At 50.8% G+C, this 19,581-nt stretch overlaps 2 protein-coding genes across 2 annotated transcripts; both read right to left on the bottom strand.

Annotated features, from left to right (window-relative positions):
* Positions 1-1,079: 1,079 nt before the first annotated feature.
* Positions 1,080-7,824, bottom strand: LOC136764671 (actin-related protein 2). Its single transcript, XM_066718914.1, has 9 exons — positions 7,500-7,824; positions 6,193-6,303; positions 5,801-6,016; positions 5,486-5,558; positions 5,022-5,158; positions 4,738-4,887; positions 4,491-4,636; positions 4,149-4,281; positions 1,080-2,428 (listed from the first exon to the last, which is right to left on the bottom strand). The coding sequence occupies exons 1-9, from the start codon at positions 7,545-7,547 to the stop codon at positions 2,255-2,257; spliced, it is 1,188 nt and encodes a 395-aa protein (XP_066575011.1). The 5' UTR covers positions 7,548-7,824; the 3' UTR covers positions 1,080-2,254.
* A 609-nt stretch (positions 7,825-8,433) lies between these two features.
* Positions 8,434-16,589, bottom strand: dpp3 (dipeptidyl-peptidase 3). Its single transcript, XM_066718912.1, has 18 exons — positions 16,495-16,589; positions 15,474-15,833; positions 15,190-15,279; positions 14,937-15,074; positions 14,581-14,655; positions 14,256-14,349; positions 14,033-14,163; positions 13,423-13,553; positions 13,024-13,082; positions 12,662-12,856; positions 12,464-12,576; positions 12,063-12,155; positions 11,724-11,786; positions 11,515-11,639; positions 11,141-11,261; positions 10,859-11,038; positions 9,789-9,951; positions 8,434-9,557 (listed from the first exon to the last, which is right to left on the bottom strand). Exons 2-18 carry the CDS (start codon positions 15,741-15,743, stop codon positions 9,415-9,417), a joined length of 2,184 nt encoding a protein of 727 aa, XP_066575009.1. The 5' UTR covers positions 15,744-15,833; positions 16,495-16,589; the 3' UTR covers positions 8,434-9,414.
* Positions 16,590-19,581: the final 2,992 nt, after the last annotated feature.

Below are 19,581 nucleotides of genomic sequence, written 5' to 3'. Positions count from 1 at the left end.
TCCCCAGCTCCGCAGTGAGAGTGAGATGCGTTTCCTCCCGAGGTGGTCGATATCCTGCCCTGATTGAACCATATGGGGGAAGGTGCCACGGGACCTGGAGCCACGCCGCCACCCAATGGTCGGGTTGTGCTACTGCATCAACTCACTTTCTAGGCCAAGTCTACTGCTGTGTGGTGCTGCGATTAAACACACAGAATCTCTCGTACAGACTGGAAAGAAAGTATCAGCCATGCTTTGGCTGTATCAATAACTTCACCCCTCCGCAACAGCTGCTCCATCCAGTACAGGGTGGGTGTTGACCAATCCAATATACACTGGGCCACAGAGGGCAGGGATGGGAGGCCAGTTCAACCTCTCAACCACAGGAGGGTGCTATAGACATAGACACACACACTTTTTATTTTTTTTACAGCATAATGAAGCCAATCCTGTATGACCGTGAAGTCTGGGGCCCCCTTATGAACCCTGATTATATATATATATTTGATTTAAATCTGTAAACAGCTCCTGCAGGTCCACAGGAGCAAACAGCACCTGCAGGGCCAAACTGGTCGGGTTTCCATTACTCCACTCCATACAGAAACAAGCGTTAAACTACTGGGTCCACCTGCAGCCAGCTGACCCACAATCCTACCAGCACACAGCTCCCACAAGAGCACCCCCTCAGAAACACGGTACTGAACCAAATTAATCTAAATCTGGAAGACAATTATAAACGACATTGGAAAAATCAAATAAAACAATAGACTTCAATGCTATCTGGCCCTAAACTAAAAACTCACCCTGGCAGAATATCCAGTCAGGGTTAAAAACACGAAACCCAGGGCGATCCTGACCACGTACCGACTCGGTGACCACAGCCTGGCCGTAGGAAGTGCTTTCCACACACTGTGCATTACCTGCCTGTTGCTGTTGAATGGGGGGGGGGTTGTATACATATATTCAAAACATCCATAGTTTAGAATTAATTGAATTGAGAGAGAGATGGAGACAGAGACATCAGGGTGCCCTGAGCTCCTGGGACCCTCAAAATGTATAAGAACACTTCAAAAATAAATAATAACCCATTCAATCCATAATTGTTTAATATAGCATCCTTTATTAATTTATTCATTTCGGCCTCCGAGGTGTCGTGTCCTGGACCTACTGACGAAGTATACAAAATATTTAAGAATAAACAGATCACAGCAGGAATAGCCAAAAAGGTCGGTTTCCTGGGAGTTGGAATGCATCTCCGTATTTATTCATTTATTGATTGTGGCAAAACGGGCACCTTCTCTTTTACCCACTTGCTCGTACAGTACCATTATAATCCAGATATATAAATATATAAATGTAAATGATAAATGATTATAAATCTTGCTGCACACATAGATGCTTCTCCACAGCTACATTCACAAGCAAGACCTGTCACCCCAATGAGCAAGTATGACCAGAGATGACTGTCTTCCTCGTTTTATTATATTATTATTTTTAACTAATAGCCCCCACCCTGCTAGCACTTCCTACCCCAGCAATAATCCACTGCTTCTCAGCCCTGGCCCTGGGGTGGGGCTCCCAGTGTCTGCTGCTTTTATTTTTTCTTTCCCACTTGAGCTCTTAATTGAATTGCATTAACGAGGAGTGTCGGGAGTGTTCTGGAAAGGGGGACACTGGGAGTCCAGCAGGACCAGGGCTGGGGGGACACTACACTTGCGTTCTGATTTAGCTCAACGAAGCAATACAAAAAGCCACCCCAACTGAAAGTGGTATGCTCCACCTGCCAGCCAGCAGCAGTTAAGAGTGGGGCTGTACCATTTCTCCCATGGGGTACAGACAAATACTTCACTTTATTTTATTAATTTTTTTGGTTTCCTAGTTTATGTTGCTAGTCTGAGTCCCATTCGGATGTTACAGGGTTTGGTTTGAATCACAGTGAATAGGTTCTAAAGCCCAATTTTTGTATCTGTGTGTGCGTGCACGTGCGTTTCAGTGTGTGTGTACATGTTTGTCTGTGTCTATTTCAGCGTGTGTGGCTGTCTCAGTGTGTGTGTGTGTGTCTATCTGTCTCAGTGTGCATGTTTCTCAGTGTGCGCGTGTATTTGTCTCAGTGTGTGCACGTGTCTTTCTGTCCTAGTGTGTGTCCGTCTCAATGTGTGGCGTGTCTTTCTGTCCCAGTGTGTGCGTGTGTCTATCCGTCTCCATATGTGTGCGTGTGTGTCTCCGTCTGTGTGTCGGTCTGTCTGCGACTCAGCGTGCGTGTCTCAGGGAGATCTCAGGCCCTCCCCAAGGCGCCCAGCTTGTCCAGCACGGCCACACCCCTCTCCCCGTACTCCGCCCGGCTCATCCAGAACGAGTCCTTGTCCTTCATGATGTCAGCTAGTACGGCCCCCCCCAGGAACACCATGTGCTTCCTGCGGGGGGGGTCCTCGATGCGGATCTTGAACTTCTACAGCGAGGAAAAGAGAAGGAGTGGGATAATCAGAATGCAGAGGGGAGAGAGAGAGAGAGATGTATTTACATGTACATTCATTGCAATATCTGAAGCCTGTCAGTATCCACACCTCACTGTGTATCGACATGCAGCGCCGGCACATAGGACACAATGTCCTCGCACGCCAGATGTGTTCAATACACCCTGCCATTCGGGCGACGACAGGAAGTGAGTCTGGGGGAGAGCAGAGGTGCGTGGGGGTGAGAACCATTTTATGGGCTCAAATAGCGCCATTAGTAACGCATTCAAAAAAAAAAAAAAAAAAAAAAAAAAATCGAAAGCAAAATGTAAAGAATTGTAAACAAAAAAAAGTGTATTGAAAGCAAAATAACAACTTTAAAGCAAATGTTAAATCAAGAGCAAAACTGCAGCCCGTCTTTGCTTGCGATGCTGCGATCTTTGCTTTCGCTGCCGGTTTCTTTGTTTGCGTTTTATTTTTTTTCGTTTACGAGTTTTGGTGCGGTTTTGCCATGAGGGTGGGATTTACAGGGAGGCATGGATCATGGGTCTCCATTGGTCCAGCAGGTTTGAGTGACGGTTCTTCCTGACCCAATCAGTGAGCAGGTGGGCTGGTCTGACAGTCACCGCCGACTGACCCATAGACTGAGCGGTGCAGCTACATGGCCTCGGAATTTAATTGTAAACAAAGCATGCTTTTAATAGAAGTGGCTCTATCTACATATTACATGCGTTTATTTTATACAGCCTTTATTCTCATCTTCATCAATGGCGCCAGTAGTTTTGTAGGTGACTGTGCATATATATGTGTGCATGTGTATATGTATGCATGTGTGTGTGTGTGTGCGTTTCTTACCTACACAAACTGGGACATCACATGCTCTTAATGAATACGATGCCCCTCCATTTGCCTCTTGCTAAATGCTGTGAGCTCATCAGTCTGGCACGGTGTTATCTGAGCAGCTGAATTAAAGTCTGCAGGTTACATTAATATGAACATGATATTAAACATGTTACTGTGCACGTAGCAGGTGGATCCTGTGTTGTGTGTCAGTGCTGTATGTTGGGCTCAATGGTGGTGATGCAGTGATTATGCAGCTCTTGACTGCAGGTCTGCGCAAACAGGGGCTTTAATGAGTCGCTGAATCGGCGCTGCTGTTGAAACCGAGACAGTCGATACCATCCAGACCAGCCCACCTGCTCGCTGATTGGGTCAGGAAGAACCATCACTCAAACCTGCTGGACCAATGGAGACCCAGGATCCACGCCTCCCTGTAAATCCCGCCCTCATGGCAAAACAGCACCAAAACTCGTAAACGAGAACAAATAAATCGAAAAGCAAAGAAAGAAACTGACGGTGAAAGCAAAGACAGGGACTGCAGGTTCAGGAGTTTTGCTCTCGATTTAACAAGGCTTTTTTTTTTGCTTTCGAGATATATATATATTTTTTTTACAATTCTATACATTTTGCTTTTTATTTTTTTATTTTTGATCTCAACAAGTTTTTTTTTTTTGTTTGTTTACAATATATATATATATATATTTTTATAATGCGTTACTTATGGCGCTAATTTGAGCCCATACCATTTTTACTGATTTTTTGACCCAAACAAATTTCCCCCCCACAATTTTTTTTTTTGAATCTTCAAATGAAAATAAAAACCATAGGCTCTTGCAGCACCTCTGTCTCTCTCAGGTCTCGCTCTCACACACTCACGGTCAGTTTCTCCGTGTCGCCTTTCAACACTCTCTCCAGGTACAGCTGCTTGAGTTCCCTCTCCAGGCGGGACGGCAGCCCAGGGTACATGGTGGAGCCGCCGGACAGGACGATGTGCTTATAGAACTCCGACCTGAGGGAGAGAGCGGGAGAGCGGGAGAGAGGGGTGGACAGAGAGGGAGAGGGAGAGAGCTTGTAACAGACTCAGTTCTCGATGAGATACTGGTCACCGGTAGTGCTTTTATTTAAAGCAGCTGGTGTCGACCTGCTTTAAAATGCCCCATAAATCCCAAAAAACTACAAACAACATGGAGGGGCAGCAGCCTGGAGGGGGGTGGGTACCTGGTGTCGATGTCCGCAGCCTGGATGGTGTTGAAGAGCAGCTCGGCCACGCCCACCCCCTCCACGTTGATGAGGTGGGGCTGGAAGAGAGCCTCGGGCGCCTCGAAACGCTCCCCCCCTACCTTCACCACGCGGCCATCTGGGAGCTGGGAGAGAGCGCAGATTATTGCAGTGTTTATTACAGCTCGCTCAGTGGAAGTACATTTCCAGAACAGTGTCAGCACATTGTTCAGCCGGGGGGGGGTACCGTGAAGGTCTGGACGAGCACGGTGGTCTCACGGGCCAGACGCTGCTCCTGGTCCACATTGTACCCCACGTAGCACAGCTCCTCCTTCAGCAGCCGCACTGTCTCGAAGTCCGCCGTGTGGTTGAAGGCATAGCCTCGCAGCAGGAGCAACTGCAGGGGAGGAGAGAGAGAGAGAGAGAGAGAGAGAGAAAAAAGGTAGAGTCATCTTGAACTACACAGAATCCAGTGCACTGCATGGAGTCGATGCTTTGTTTTCTGCCCAGGGGGAGCGTACCAATACTGACCTTGATGAGGTATCGAGTGATGTCCCGTCCAGCAATGTCCAGTCTGCGGGTCAGGTGGGGCAGGGAGAAGCCCTCGTACACGGGGCAGATGTGGGTAACCCCGTCCCCCGAGTCCACCACCACCCCTGTCAACAGCCCTGGGGGATGGGGGAGCAAGGGGGAGAGTGTAAAATTAATAATGTGTATTTATTGTTCCCATTGTCCTGTTCTGGGGCACTGGCGATACATCTGTCACTGCTTTGGAATCACTGATGTCAATTCATCACTGTTGCTAATAAAGCATTTTTTGGGTTGAATTGAACTGAATTTTAAGTGATTGGACACAGAGAGAGAGGCACACAGTGAGAGTGACAGGCACATGCAAACTAATGCAGGCAGAGGGAGAAAGAAAGATACCACAATAGTATTTGCCCCTGCCACCCTTCCCTCCCCACCCCATCCATCTCCCTCCTGTCCCTCCTTACCCTGCGCGTACAGTGTGAGCACTGCCTGGATGGCGATGTACACCCCCTCAAACTGGTACGTCTCAAACATTTCCTGTGCAAAAGCGGCACAAAGCAGGAAGGGTCAGCGCGGGCCTGTAGACGGCAGCTGAAGTTGTGCCGTGTGTGAGTGTTTGCGTCTCTGCAATGCATACAGTGTGTGTGTGTGTGTAGTCTGCATAGATGTACAGTACATGCATTGTGTGTGTATGTCCATGTACACTGGGTGTGTCTGTGTATTGTGGGTGTGGCATCAGTACCACGTGCCCGCCCTGCCCCGTCCCACCCACTGCCTACCTCCACGACCCTCTGGCGGTTCTTGGTGGGGTTCATCGGTGGCTCGGTCAGCAAGATCTTGCAGTCGGGGGGGTTCAGGCCGAGGCAGGCCGGCCCGAAGGTGTAGTCCCACAGGTGCCGCATGTCCTCCCAGCAGCGCACGATGCCGTTCTCCATGGGGGCCGACAGCTCCAGCTGCGACCGCAGGTTACTGGCCTCCTCCCCGACCATCAGGTCCTGAGAGGCAGGGTAGTGGAAACAGGGATGACGAGGGTGATGGGAAGGGCAGAGGGAGAGGGAGGGAGGAGGAGAGAGAGACCCAATGAGAAAAAAACAGAAGAAAAGGAAGTCGTCTCAAGTTACCAGTCCACCCACCCCTTTATCCTGCCTCCTCCCCAGCGGAATTGCCTCACCTTAATCTCGATGTTGCCCACTTTAGTGCAGGAGCGGATAATGGGCCGACCCACCAGCGCGGGGAAGATGTGCTCGGGGAAATTGGAGCCAGCAAAACCACACTTGACAAACTGCAAAGGGGGGGGGGAATAAAGAGAGAGAGATGTCTGAAGTGTTCTGCAGACCCTGCTGTGCTGGACTGCGTATCTCCAGGACCAGGGCTGGAGACCCTGCTGTACTGGACTGGACTGGACGCAGTACCCCCGTTCTCAAGACAACACAGTATGAGATAGGGCAAGGCGAGTGATAATCATAACAACCAATTTTCAAGAGGAAGTTCAAAAGTTACACAGTGGAGCACACTACAAGCAATGGCAAGGTACGTAATCATTACAAACGAAACAAGAGTTCTGCAACACAATCTTGCAGGAGGTGGCTGTTCAGCTACACGGGGGAAAACGGAAGGTGTGTGACCCTCCCGCTCTCGGTTCCCTATGCGCTGGTTCCTCAAGCCCAGCTTTCACCTTGTAAGGCGATGTGTGTGAGCTGCAGTGGCGGGGAGCGGTCAGCTACGTGACCACAACCACTTCCTCCCCCGCACCAAGGCGTGTGCTGGGCTGGGCTGGGCTGGGCTGGAACGGCCCTGGAAACAACGGGCGAACGGTCAGCGCTGCCCCCGATACCGGCCGCTCTCACTGGCACAGCTGAGCCATAACCAGGAGCTCAATGACACGTCTAGGTGGGCTGACACAGTGCATGCATGCCAATGACCGCCCCCAAAAAGAGGACTCGTAGCCGGTTATACGCAAATCTGGTGCTCGGTGAACGAATGCGGACGCACACTGAGGTGCAGTACAGTGCGCTGTGCATGCACAAATTGACAGCTAAACACTTAAAAAAAAGAAAGTGTGACTCAATAACAATCTCAATAATCAGTTTTCTAGCGGGGGGGTTTATGCAATTGAGGACTGAGCAGCAGATCTCCCAGAATCCAGCATCACAACAACAGTGCAGGAATTGATTATCGTTTGTTTGGTTCCCTCTATTTGACCACTTTGCCAAACACGCAAATCAGTGTTTTAAGCAGACTTTCCCCGTCACTAACCACCGACACTAGTTGCACTGTCACCGTGCCCGGCTTTCAACGGCAGAACGGCTGTCGGTGCCGAGATGAGCCCCGCGCAGCCCGAGCAGGAACGGGGACTGAGAGCGCTCGTCCAAATGCAACTCTCCTCCGCTAGTTATGACTTGTAGTTTGTTATTAATGCATGCTTTTATATTCATGGGGGGGGGGGGGGGGACAATAAAAACAATGCAATGCACTCACCCCAGTACCATTGTCACACACGACCACTTTTCTCCCTTTGCTGTCCATGGTGGCGGCGTCCTGCGCAAACAGCGTCCTCTCGCTCGCTCTGGTGGGGATTTCTTCTCCTCAGCTCGCTTCCCCCTTTTTTTTCTTCTTCCAATTCCCTTTTTTTCTTATTACGATTCTCCAGCCGAAAGCGGAAATGAAGTGGACCAGCGCGCAATTTCCTGCTCAACTACAGAGAAAAGGATGGGAGTCCCATCGGTGCGGACGGGGGGCTGCAAGCGGGCTCTCCCCTCGGCGCCGAGAGAAAAAGCCGTCCCGCCTATGACATCTAATTTGTATTCGCAGCCTGTGTCCGTAGCGTCAAAATCCCCATAAATGTCAGTGGAAAATACATCATAAATAATATACTCATGCCTACAGACTCCACGGCACAGAGTACTGATGCAACTGACCGCATACAGCTAGTGCCTATTGCACTGTACTGTGCCAGATGTTGACATTAATTAGGTCGGTGCAATTAATTGAATGTCATGCGCAATGGGTGTGACAGCTGGGAGTCGCCGTGGGTAAGGGATTCTGTTAATAAACACATTTGCCTTTGATAAGGCCTAATACAATTTCACTAGTTAACTTCTTTAAAGGTCCCAATTGCATTAATGCGTTGATGTGCATCGCATGTCTTAGCTATGGGGTTTGTGGATTGCGTTCAAACAGACGGTTTATTTCTTTATAAATCGGCGTGTCACAGTTAATCCCGTCCAGATGTTTACCATCGTATGCGCTGCAAAAAGGGATTAATTTCATTGGCTGAGCCTCCAGCGACTCAATACATTTGTTTATTCGCCTTTGTCACACGCAACACCGAAGCGTGGGGGCGGGGTTCATTAGTGACCTATAGGGCACCTGTAGCAATTAGCCAATCATAAACATCACACGCACAAATCAGTAGTGCAAAAAAACCAAGATTTTATTTTGAATTTTTACATGGATACAGAAATATCCAATTCATTTCACATCTGTTTACACACACATACACACACACACACACACCAATCTGCTGGGAACTCCTGGGACTCGCCGCAGGGATGTGTCCAGGTCACTCAGACACTCATCCCCATTCTGCGACATAATTAATAGATTAATAGATTTCCCTGCTTACCCCAGTATCAAAATCCCCAAATAAGTGGTTTTCAACTCAGGATGCCATTAATTTGTGTGCATAGGAGTCTCGTGTCCGCGGCTGATACGGACTCTTTGACGTGACTGGCTAAATTCCTCCGTTGCATTTGTATGATGTCACTATTGCTCTCCAGGACCAGGGTACGCGGCCACTCCTCTCAACGTAAGTGCATAAATATTTAAGTGCTTTATTGTTAGTATAACCGCATCGTGGGCCGCTGTGACGTGTCTGCAGGGCTGGCCACCTCCGTGCCATACCTATGGCTGGCAGTCAGTGCGTCCACCAGTTCCTTGGTTGTGAATTTGCATACGGGAAGGCCCTGCTGCTGTTGTCTAATGTCCACAAGTCTCCTACTCTAACCCGGTCGGCGGAGGCCTGCCCTATCAAACTGCAACTGTAGTCGGTTTCATCACAGCAAATATATATAAAATTACCGCCTCCGTGGCTGTCTGCGAGCTGCGGGCCAGGCCACCGCACTGGAAGATATCAGATGGCTGCATCACTTTGTTGTGTGTGTGCGTTTGTTTGTTTGGAATCGGTGCCGTGTCGGCGTGGGACAAATGTCCTGTCGGGGCTGCTCATTCTAATATGGCATGGCTCCAGGCCTCCTTTTGAAATGTGAGCTGGAGAGCGGGTGGGAGGTAAGGCAAGTGAGAGGTCAAGCTCTGCAGTGTGCGTGTGCTTGTGTGTGTGTGCGCGCATGTGTGTTTTTCTATGTGTGTAAATGGTGCCATCTGCAGGGTGGTCTCAGCACCAGCAGGGGGCGTCCCTCTTGCTCAGCTCCAGCAGTGCGCTCTCGACTTCCTCGGCATCCTCGGGGAAGCGCTCAGTGAAGGAGCGGATCAGCCCGGCCGCGCTGCCCTCGTACTCCAGCAGCTCCACGGCCTCGCCTGCGGGACACACGGCATTGGCAGCGGTTAGTGCTGCGGGAGGGCGAGGTAATCAGGCTTTGTTCACTCAACCATTTATGGGGAAGAGGGACAGAGGAAGGGAGAGGGACGGGATTGCACAGGGGTAGAAACTTAAATTCACGAAACCATTAAGTTTTTAAAAAAAAATACAAAAATTCTAACAAACACCAAAACAGCCCATATAAAGCAGTGATTGGACGGCACCCTAACCTTTGACCCGGGTGTTGGCCTGCACAAACATCTTGCGGGCCTCCTTGCGCAGCAGCACGGTGTCGCGGAGCTGCAGGAAGTGGTGCGGCTCGGCATCATCCACAGCGGAGTAGCCCTCGTACAGAGCCCGGCCCCCCTCCACGTCCGCGGTGGACTTGTGCACCTTGGAGATGGAGGCAAGGGGTGGAGGGGGGCGTTCAGTTCAGCAACTCACATACACTACATACATAGCTCAGACAGACCACTGTTCAGTAACTCATACAGGTTGACATGTGGAACCCATTTTGATTTTATATTTCTTGTTAAATGCAGTGGGCGCGGTTAACACACACGGGCTGCGTGAATCCTCTGTATTCCTGCCTGTGACAGGACGGTGAAAATGCTTGTGTTATTCTAGAATTCGTTTTTCTTCCCTGCCGCTGGCTGATGACATCACTGCGACGCCGGTGCTGAAGTTACAGTGTGCTGATCAGCCAATAGCGCCAGACGCAGACCCCAGTTTCAATAAAGGGAAGGTTCACTGTATTTTCTGTCTATCGCCTTTATTTTTAAATGCTACATCATGTTTAACGCATATTAGATCGTATAATGTGCAGTTTAACACGACAGTTGCCATTTTTGTAACTTGTGATTTGCCGTTGTCATGAACAGAAATCTGTAAGCAGTGTAATGGGTTAAAAAATATCTTAACTTATTTTTATTAATATAACCCATGTTTACATACAGCTGGTGGACTTGAGACACAATGTTGTAAAACATTATGACAATGTAAATAGAGTTTAACTGTTGGCATCTCTTTACTGGCCAAAAGATAAAGTCAATAAGCAGTGCTGCCTTTATGCGACTTAAAGGCTCAAATGCGTTTAAAGGGGAGTTTAAGCGAGTTCTGTGCTGCAGAGAGTAGAAACCTCCCCTTTAACGCCAGGGGCTGGATTGCCTAATTTTACGGGACACCATTAAAACTTGGCAGTAAAATAGGCAAGATAAGGCTGCCATTTTTATAATAATAATATTATAAACAGGACCAGAGGTCACTCTGGGAGGTTCTGTGGTCTCCCACACCGGAGTACCTGCAGGCGGCGGAGGAACTTCTCGATGGCGGGCTGACCCACGCTGCGGATCTTGTCCCGGTCCAGAGAGATTATGGCGTCGGGCCTGCCGTCGGCCCCGGTGGTGTGGCGCAGGGTCACCAGCCCCCCGCCCGCCTCTAGCAGCACCCGCAGGATCACGAAACGGGCCTGCATGTGAGCCTGGGAGAGACAGGGAGGGATCAGTCCAGAGAAGCAGTACGCAAGACGGGCAGCTCCCGCAGGGCGCGTGCAGGCGTGTGTGTGCGTGAGGCGGCGGCCCACCTGTCTCCAGCTCTTGCTCTCAGGCGTGTAGAACTCCAGGCCCAGCAGACCGGCCCTGACCATCGTCAGCCAGTTGACGTACACCACCTCCTCGGCATCCTCTCCCTCATGGCCGAAGATGCTGCCCGCCGCCAGAAACAGGACGGACAACAGTGAGCCCCCCCGTCACAGCAGCAAAGCACACAGACCCTTCCCACCGCGTCCCGTTTTGTGAAGTTACAAGTTAAGAGGAAGAGAAGTTACAGGAAACATCAGCGAGAACCAAAGAGCACAAAAATATATATCGATAGTGTTCAGACCCCTCGGCAGCAGTTACAGCCCTAAGTCTTAATAGGCAAGTCTCCACCATGTGTGCGTGTAGAAGGGACTCTGACCTGAGGACCTGCTTGTTGAGACACAGGTACAGCCCCACGCACTCCGCCCGGCACTCCTCATAGGACGACGCGATGGTGGAGAACTTGCTGTCCCACGTCTCGCTGCCCTGGTACCAGCTGGACACCTGGGAGAACAAAGCGGGACGCCTCACTGACCACCCAGCCCTCGGCCCTCAGGACCACGGTACCCCCCTTAGACAAACACTCACCAGCTCTCCCGTCTCTGGGTTGCGGACGCTCTTCTGGTCAAAGTTGAACTTGCCCTTTTCGTCCTAAATGAGGAGAAAGTTAGATTTGGAGAGATTTGTTTTCTCTGTCCTCCTGTGGGAATGTGCATTTTACTTCTCCGGGCTAAATGGTTTGTTTGACTTAATTATGAATGTATTATGCGTTTGTTTATACTCAACGCACTCCGTGACTACCCTGCAAAAATGGATTGACCGATTGCCCAGTCTCTCCCGCACTGCAGCAAAGTTAATACAAGTTATCGCTATGTGAGAGTGTGTTGTGTAAACAAGGCAGGAGTCGCATGGCCGGGGGGCACTCACCTTGACGAACAGCTTGCCACTGCCATGACCCAGGAGCTCGTGCAGGCCCACCTGGACCTCGAACGAAGGGCCCTTCCACTTGATGTACAGATCCTTTTGGGGGGGGGGGGGAAGAGAGAGGTAAAAGAAGGGAGCAAAAGAGAAAGAGCAAGAGGGGTAAAAAGGAAGTGAGTGAAGGAGAGTGAGAGGAAGAGAATGAAAGCACAGTCATGTACATCCGTTATGAACACTGTAGGAGGTGCCCAGCAGAGTGCACTGAAAGCAGCAGCGGTGCATTCTGGGTGGGTGTAGGAGCTCTGGTACCTTGCCTGGGGTTTGCCAGGCTGTCAATGAGGGACGAGGGAGGTATTGGGGGGAGCGGAGCCCAGACCAGCTGGTTCAGAGAAGGGGAGAGGGGGCACCTTGTCTGCCTCCTCCAGGAAGGTGAGCTTCTCCTTCTGGGTGGCGTAGGCCACGGCCAGCACGTTCCCCAGAGACACATTCTTGAAGCCCTCCGTCTGGCGGATGTCATCGTCTGCAGGGCGACAGACACACACACAGCTCAGTAACTCATATCCTCTGTCACACACACAGTCACTCACACACACACAGGCACTCACAGTTGGGGATGTTGATGCCGGCGGGGATGCCGCTGCCGGCGAAGGTGAGCACATCCAGGGAGGTGAAGTCGGGCGTGAGGAAGCGGTCCTTCTCGAAGTCAGCCGGCCAGGGCAGCTCGGGCAGCAGCACCTCCGCCGAGCTGACGAGCCGGGCGAACCGGGCGCTCATCGCCTTGTTCACTACGGCCACGAACCCTGAGGGGGTGAGGGGGGGGGAAGAGAGCGGTTATAATCTGTAAATATTTTTTTCTTCTCCAATTCTTTGCTATAAATGAACAAAAATAAATAAAAACATGAAAAACAAAAAACTAAAATTTCTGAAATGCATTTCCCTGTATCCATCAGGAGAACCCCCCACACACCTTCAAACTCCCCCCTGGAGCCGAACGGGTCCCTGTAGCTCTCAATGAAGCCGATGTAACTGAAATAGAGAAGAGAGTTGCTGCAGAAAGTTCTTAACACCAGAAAATGCCAAAAAAAAACAAAAAAAAACGCAATGGCTCGGTTGTCACCGAGGGTTTCAGACTAAACGGACATATATGTGGCAGAACAGAAAGTGTGAGGGAGCTTTTGTTATTTCATGGGTGTATCTTTCACTACAATTAAACATTTCTTTCCCCTTGGGGGTGGTTTAAAAAAAATAAGGGGGGGTCCGAACCCTGGCTGGTGTGGGTGTGGCCAGTGCGACAAGGGGGCTCAATGTGGGCAACACAGTTTTGCACCTCACTGGTGAACAGACTGACTCCCCCCACCCCACTCACCATTCCACAATGGGGCCCTTGTCCTTGATCCAGTAGCGGGAGCCCTCCTTGTGCGCATCGATGGAGCCGAACCGGAAGCTGCGTGCGTACTCCTCCAGCATCTGCCGCTGGTTGTCATTTGCGACGTAGGCCTGAAACACCCCCCACCCCGAAACGTTGCACATTAGCTACTACCTTCCAGTACTCGTGCCGACTAAAGTGCGAGTATAGGGGCCAGACTGAAGCCAGTGCTGTGGGGACTATAGTATAGTATAGGGCCCAGACTGGAGCCAGCGCTGTGGGGACTATAGTATAGTATAGGGGCCCAGACTGGAGCCAGTGCTGTGGGGACTATAGTATAGTATAGGGGCCCAGACTGGAGCCAGTGCTGTGGGGACTATAGTATAGTATAGGGGCCAGTCTGGAGCCAGCGCTGTGGGGACTATAGTATAGTATAGGGGCCAGACTGGAGCCAGCGCTGTGGGGACTATAGTATAGTATAGGGGCCAGACTGGAGCCAGCACTGTGGGGACTATAGTATAGTATAGGGGCCCATCCTGGAGCCAGTGCTGTGGGGACTATAGTATAGTATAGGGGCCCAGACTGGAGCCAGCGCTGTGCGAAAGCTCACCTTGGCCTTCTCGAGGTTTTCTGCCGCTTTCTCCATTAGGGGGGCGTAGTCTCCACGCCGCACCTCGAACACGGCTTCTCCAAACTCAAACCTGCCGCACTGACTCTCCGCCTCCCCGTCCATGGCACTCTCTGGGGGAGAGGGAGGACAATAATATACAAGACTGTTTGGGCAGCCAAACACTGCAGAGAAATCCAGTACTGGCCACCGCCCCCAAACCAACCTTCTTTCACCGCCGAAGCCAGGCGAACCTCATAGTGGCGTTTGCCCCCCTCCTCCTCCCTCTTGAACAGCCGGGTGTTGTACGCGCTGAGGTTCTGTGTGGGTGGGGGGGAGCACAAGAGCACACCTTTCTGTTAACCAGCCACATCACCTGGGGTTTGTTTCTATTTTTTGTATCTCTCTCCCCGCTCTAAACATTTAACAGTTCACAGAAATAAAGATCAATAACACATAGGGCAGTTTCCACAATGTTGAGGTAGGACTCTAGTGTTCACTTGCTTCCTCCCTCCCTTCTCAGTAGCCGCTGTATGCAAACCAGTCCGTACCTTCGAGTCGAGGAATTTCTGGGCCAGCTCCGCATCCTCCAGGCAGCAGTTCCCAGAGAAGTAGGTGGTGATTCCCTGAGAGAGAGAAAAAATTTGATGAGCAGAGTCTGTCACTTCTGTGAGATCGGATCCTGAGGCCGATGTTGTCAAATCAACTTTCCAATATGGCCGCCTAAGCACACCTCTAATTGGGGCATACTGGAAGAGACAGGATGTTTTTAATTTTCATCTGAGCTCTACATATAGATCAAGCACCCCACTACTCCAACCGATCCAGATCACATAACAGGGGGAGGGATGAGGTCCCTGACACTACAGGCTTCACGGGGGAGGTGGGGTGCGGTCGGTGGCCTTGCCTTGTCTCCCAGCCCCAGCTGCTTCTGCTTGTCCTCCAGGGAGTACATGAGGCCAGCACAGCTGGCCCACAGAGCCTCCATTTCACCGGGATTGTCCTGGAAGGCCTGGCTCTGCCACACCAGTGCTTTCAGCTTCTCCTGAAACACACAGGACACGTCACAGGGCTAATCGCACAGAGACCCTCCACATAGGGTTAATTCCACACCAGCACAGACAAGATTTAGACAAGGGCAGGGGCAGGGAGCCACTTGCCTGTGGGAGGTTGGGGATGAACTTGGTGTCCCCGAAGGATTTGTAGTTGCCCATATTGGCATACACCCCTGCAGCATAGACCAGGAAAGCCTGTGGTGGAGCAGGAGAGGTCAAAGGTTACATAAAATCACACACTGACTTTCCTTTCGTATTCTGCCCGTCACTACAGTGTAAGTATGAAAATGAAGCAGTGAAATATCACCCCCACCCCTCTTTCGCTCTCTCTCTCTCCTCTGCCACTCTACTCTCCCTCCCTCAGACCAGTATTGGTAGGCGGGCAGTACCTGGAACTCCTCGGGGGTCAGGCCGGCAGCGGTGGCCACTGGCTCCAGCTGTGCAGCAGCCTGGCGGCGCAGGAGCCGCTGCAGCAGCACGTAGATGGCCGGCGACTCGGGCGAGGTCTGCAGCAGCACTGCCAGGCCACCGTACCAGGCGGCGCGGGAGACGTAGTGGGCATACAGCTGCTCGTGGGGGGACAGGAGCCGGAAGGCCTCGCCACAGTCCAGCGCAGAGATGCCCACGTCGTTGGGGAGGTAATACTGGGAGTCCACCATCTTCGGGGTAGAGGGTCCGGCAGATGTGCACAGACACTGGGCAAACCGCAGCAGGTGGGCGGGCGAGGTGGGCGGGCAGGGGCAAGAACGCTGGAAACGGATGGCAAAGAGGGGAGAGGACGCTCAGTTTTGGATCAGAAATTGATGTAAACAAGTTGGAAGGGTTGTTGTATGTTGAAATGGGTTTTACCAGTGAATGGAAGAAGAGGAGGAGAAGATGGAAGGGGTAGGAGGAGGAAAAGGAGAAAGATACAGAGGATGTAGTAATGTCCTACACACTTCTAAATAAATAAATAAACAGACAAACCCAGACTGGAGTGTAACCCAAGCCCAGAGGCGGTACAGGGAGCACACTGCGCAGCCGTGTTTTGACAGAGGCGTGACGGCTGAGCGTCAACAAGAGCCCACAGCTGCAGCAGCTGCGCACAGATGGCCAGGCATATATTACTGTTATTAATGAATTAACTACACAGAGACCACAATTTAAATAAAATAATAGTAATACGATTTTAAATGACTGCTGTTGAATAGCTCGCCATGATCAGGCTAAACTAACGCGTTTCCAATCTCAGTGGGTCCAATGCGACGCAGGACAGAGTCCACATTTCTAACTCTGCTTTTCCTTTCGTTTCTCCTCGTTTCTTTTCGGAAGTCGCGATGTCGGAGTGGCCGGCTGCTGGGGGCGTCGCGGACACAAGGACGTGCGCCGTTTGCAACAGACACGCAACACTTACAACACGATGTAACTTACATTTGTAATTCTCTCGCACGATCACCTACGGCGTACCGTCCGTCCCTTGTTTCCGTCGCTCAAACTGCACTCTCACCTACCCACCCTCACTTCCGCTTTTCATTCATTGCCCAGCCCGCCCCCTCGGCCAATCATCTGCCGGCTCGGCGGACTGACAAGGCGCTCCCACCAATCACAAGCGAGGACTCTGCCCCCCCCTTTCCCGGATTGACGGGGCATTCACCCAATCACGGCGCACAGAATTGCCTTAGCAGTGTGTCTTAAAGGGAACGTTTTGCGTCGTTAAATAACTGACGACGCACATTTACTTGCGCTCACCATTAGTCTTAATAGTCATCTACCTAATTTGCCTTATGGTTCTCTTGAACTGTATTTTGTATCAATTATGTATTTTTGCTATTCATTCCATTTTATATATTAACACATAATTACATTTCTGATCTAAAAATTGGAATGTTTGATATCACTAATTCGATGTTAAAATGTTCAAACAGCTACACGCGTTTATGTACGGATAGATAGGTGTGTTTTTCTACACCTATGCGCAATACCACCACCAGACGGTAGATGGCAGCACCATTTGTGTGCTTGCTTTCCCTCAATCACCACAGCATAAAAATAATAATACAGAAAACAATTAATCAACAATCCTCCCTCTCTCTCTCTCTCTCTCAATTTAATTCTACTTAGTTCAAAAAAGCGTTATTGGCAGGAACAATTGACACTAGCATTGCCAAAGCATTGACAGAAATGACCAGTGCGCAGTAACAGGGACATTGGGAACAATACATACACAAACCATGCAATTCACCTTAACGGACCTTTTACGGACACATTTCTCAGTGTGCCCGTGCCACTGGCCCCTAATCACAGGACACTGGGGCCGGCCCACTGCAAGAGGCCCACATCCTCCCCGGGACCCTTGACTGCAATTAGAGTCAAGTGCCTTATCTGTGCAGCTCCCGGCTTCTGTAATTAGCAATGGGGGAGAATGGCTGTCCTTGTTGTTTTTAATTGTGTCTTCCTTTCTGTTTTTTAATCCGTTAAATCTGTGTTCGGGATTGAAAACTCCCCTGTTTATGTGATTGGTGTTTGTGCTGTGCTGTATTGTGTTGGGCGGTGTTGTGTTGTGTTGTGTTGTGTTGAGTATGTATGTTAGTGTGTACGAATGATTTGAATCTCCTGTTATACTTCCCGCACATGTAGGTAGAGTTTTTGAAGAATCTTTAAGTCTTTAAGTCTCTGTCTGTGTTGTCAGTCCCTTTCTCTGTGTGTCTGTGTCTTCATTTGGGCACCTTTCTGTCTCTGTCTAAGGAACCCTCTCTCTGGATTTTTCTTAGAGGGCCTTGTGTGTCTCTCTCTGTTCCTCTGTCTGTCTTTCAGTGTGCCTCCCTCTCCCTCTCTCACTCCTTCTTTGACTGTCCATCTCCCTGTCTCCGTCAGTCTCCATTCCAGTGTAGTCGTTACCCTGTCCCCCTCTCCTCCCCTGCGCCCCTCTCCCTCCCCAGCATCCCTTTGCCCTCCCCTGTGCCCCTCACCTTCCCCAGCACCAATTTGCCCCCTCCGTGCCCCTCTCTCTCTTCTGTGCCCCTCTCTCTCCTCTGTCCCTCACTCTCCCCTGTGCCCCTTTGCCCTCCCCTGTGCCCCTCACCTGTGCCCCTCGCCCCCCCCGTGCCCTCTCACTCCTATTATTACCACTCTAACAAGCTTGTGCTGGGCTTCCCTAAACAGGAAACGGCCTGATTGTGTTATTAAGCTGCTTCTCGACCACCCAGCCATGTCTTTCATCCTTCTCCCCCCTGGCATCCCCGCCTCCCCCTCACCCCCGCCTCCCCTAGATGGGCCAGATCTCCAGGACTGATACGAAGAAATTATCCCTACGTGCCAAAGCTCCTAGTCTCCATGACCGTTGAGGTGCCGGTGCAGCACAGACCAGTGCCCGGTTCTCGTCCTTCTTCACTGTCCCTTTGCCACTGTCCTTTATCTTCACTCTGTCCCTCTATGTCCTCTGTCTTCATTCTGTCCCTGTGTGTCCTGTCTTACTCTGTCCCTGTGTGTCCTCTCTCTACACACTGTCCCCATGTGTCCTCTGTCTTCACACTGTCCCTGTGTGTCCTCTGTGTTCACACTTTGCTGCTGTCTTTTGCTGCCACCGACACAGGGCCACTTTGATGGGACGCCAGGCCATGGCAGGGTAGCACTAACACACACACACACACACACAATCTAGGTAGGCAGCCTGCGATTGCTTTCAAACCCCCCTTAATGAAATCAGTGTCTTCTCCTCTTCTTACTCCTCCTGTTTGGTCTTCTTGCTCTTCCTCCTTATTCCCCAGTCTTCCTCCCAGTCTAATTCTGATCACTATCGCTCTCACACCCCGCATGCTTTCAGCCTGTTTACACAGTAGCCGGTGTGTGAAGTAATCTGGGTTGGGTTTCGGGATGTCCAGAGATCCCAACGGGGTGCGTGCCCGCCCTCCGTCCCATAAGCCCCGAGCAAGGTGCCTGCCTGGGATGTTTTGACTGGGAGGCAGGGAGGTCGGAAACCACCAGAGACCGGTTGGGGTGGTGAACTGGGTGTATACAGCCCCCCCACCCCTTCTTCCTCTGTTCAGTGCCGCCATTTCAGACCAAAACACATCCATCACCCCCTGTCATGGCATTCCACAGGGGGAGGGCTGGTGTGTAGTGGGAAACTGGGACCGAGGGAGGGGGCAGGGTCCCAGTCATGGTATTCATCCTGACCTGGAGTCCATGAGTGAGAGTTTAGAGAAGACTTGGCCAGCTGAAATGACATAATAATCATCATCATAATAACAATAATAATTTAAAATCTCCCTGTCAGAAATATGAGCCAGAAACCCTTAAAAAAATCTGTATTTAGTTGTGTGTGACTCCAGCGCTTCACTGAGAAAGCGCCAGGGAAATGAACCCTGGAATAACGCTACGAATGGTCAGCCGAAGACATGGAACACAAGTCCAGTCTCCCACTGGAGGCCGCTACCTGCCCATCGGTGGCACCAACGGGCTCTCTAATGGACTGATTATTATACACAGACACGTTAGCCTTGTTAGGGATTTTCACCA

The sequence above is a fragment of the Amia ocellicauda genome, chromosome 12 (assembly GCF_036373705.1).
Source record: "Amia ocellicauda isolate fAmiCal2 chromosome 12, fAmiCal2.hap1, whole genome shotgun sequence".
In the NCBI taxonomy this organism is placed as follows: Eukaryota; Metazoa; Chordata; class Actinopteri; order Amiiformes; family Amiidae; genus Amia; species Amia ocellicauda.
Note: the sequence above shows the minus strand (reverse complement) of the source record. Positions and strands in the feature narration are given on the sequence as shown.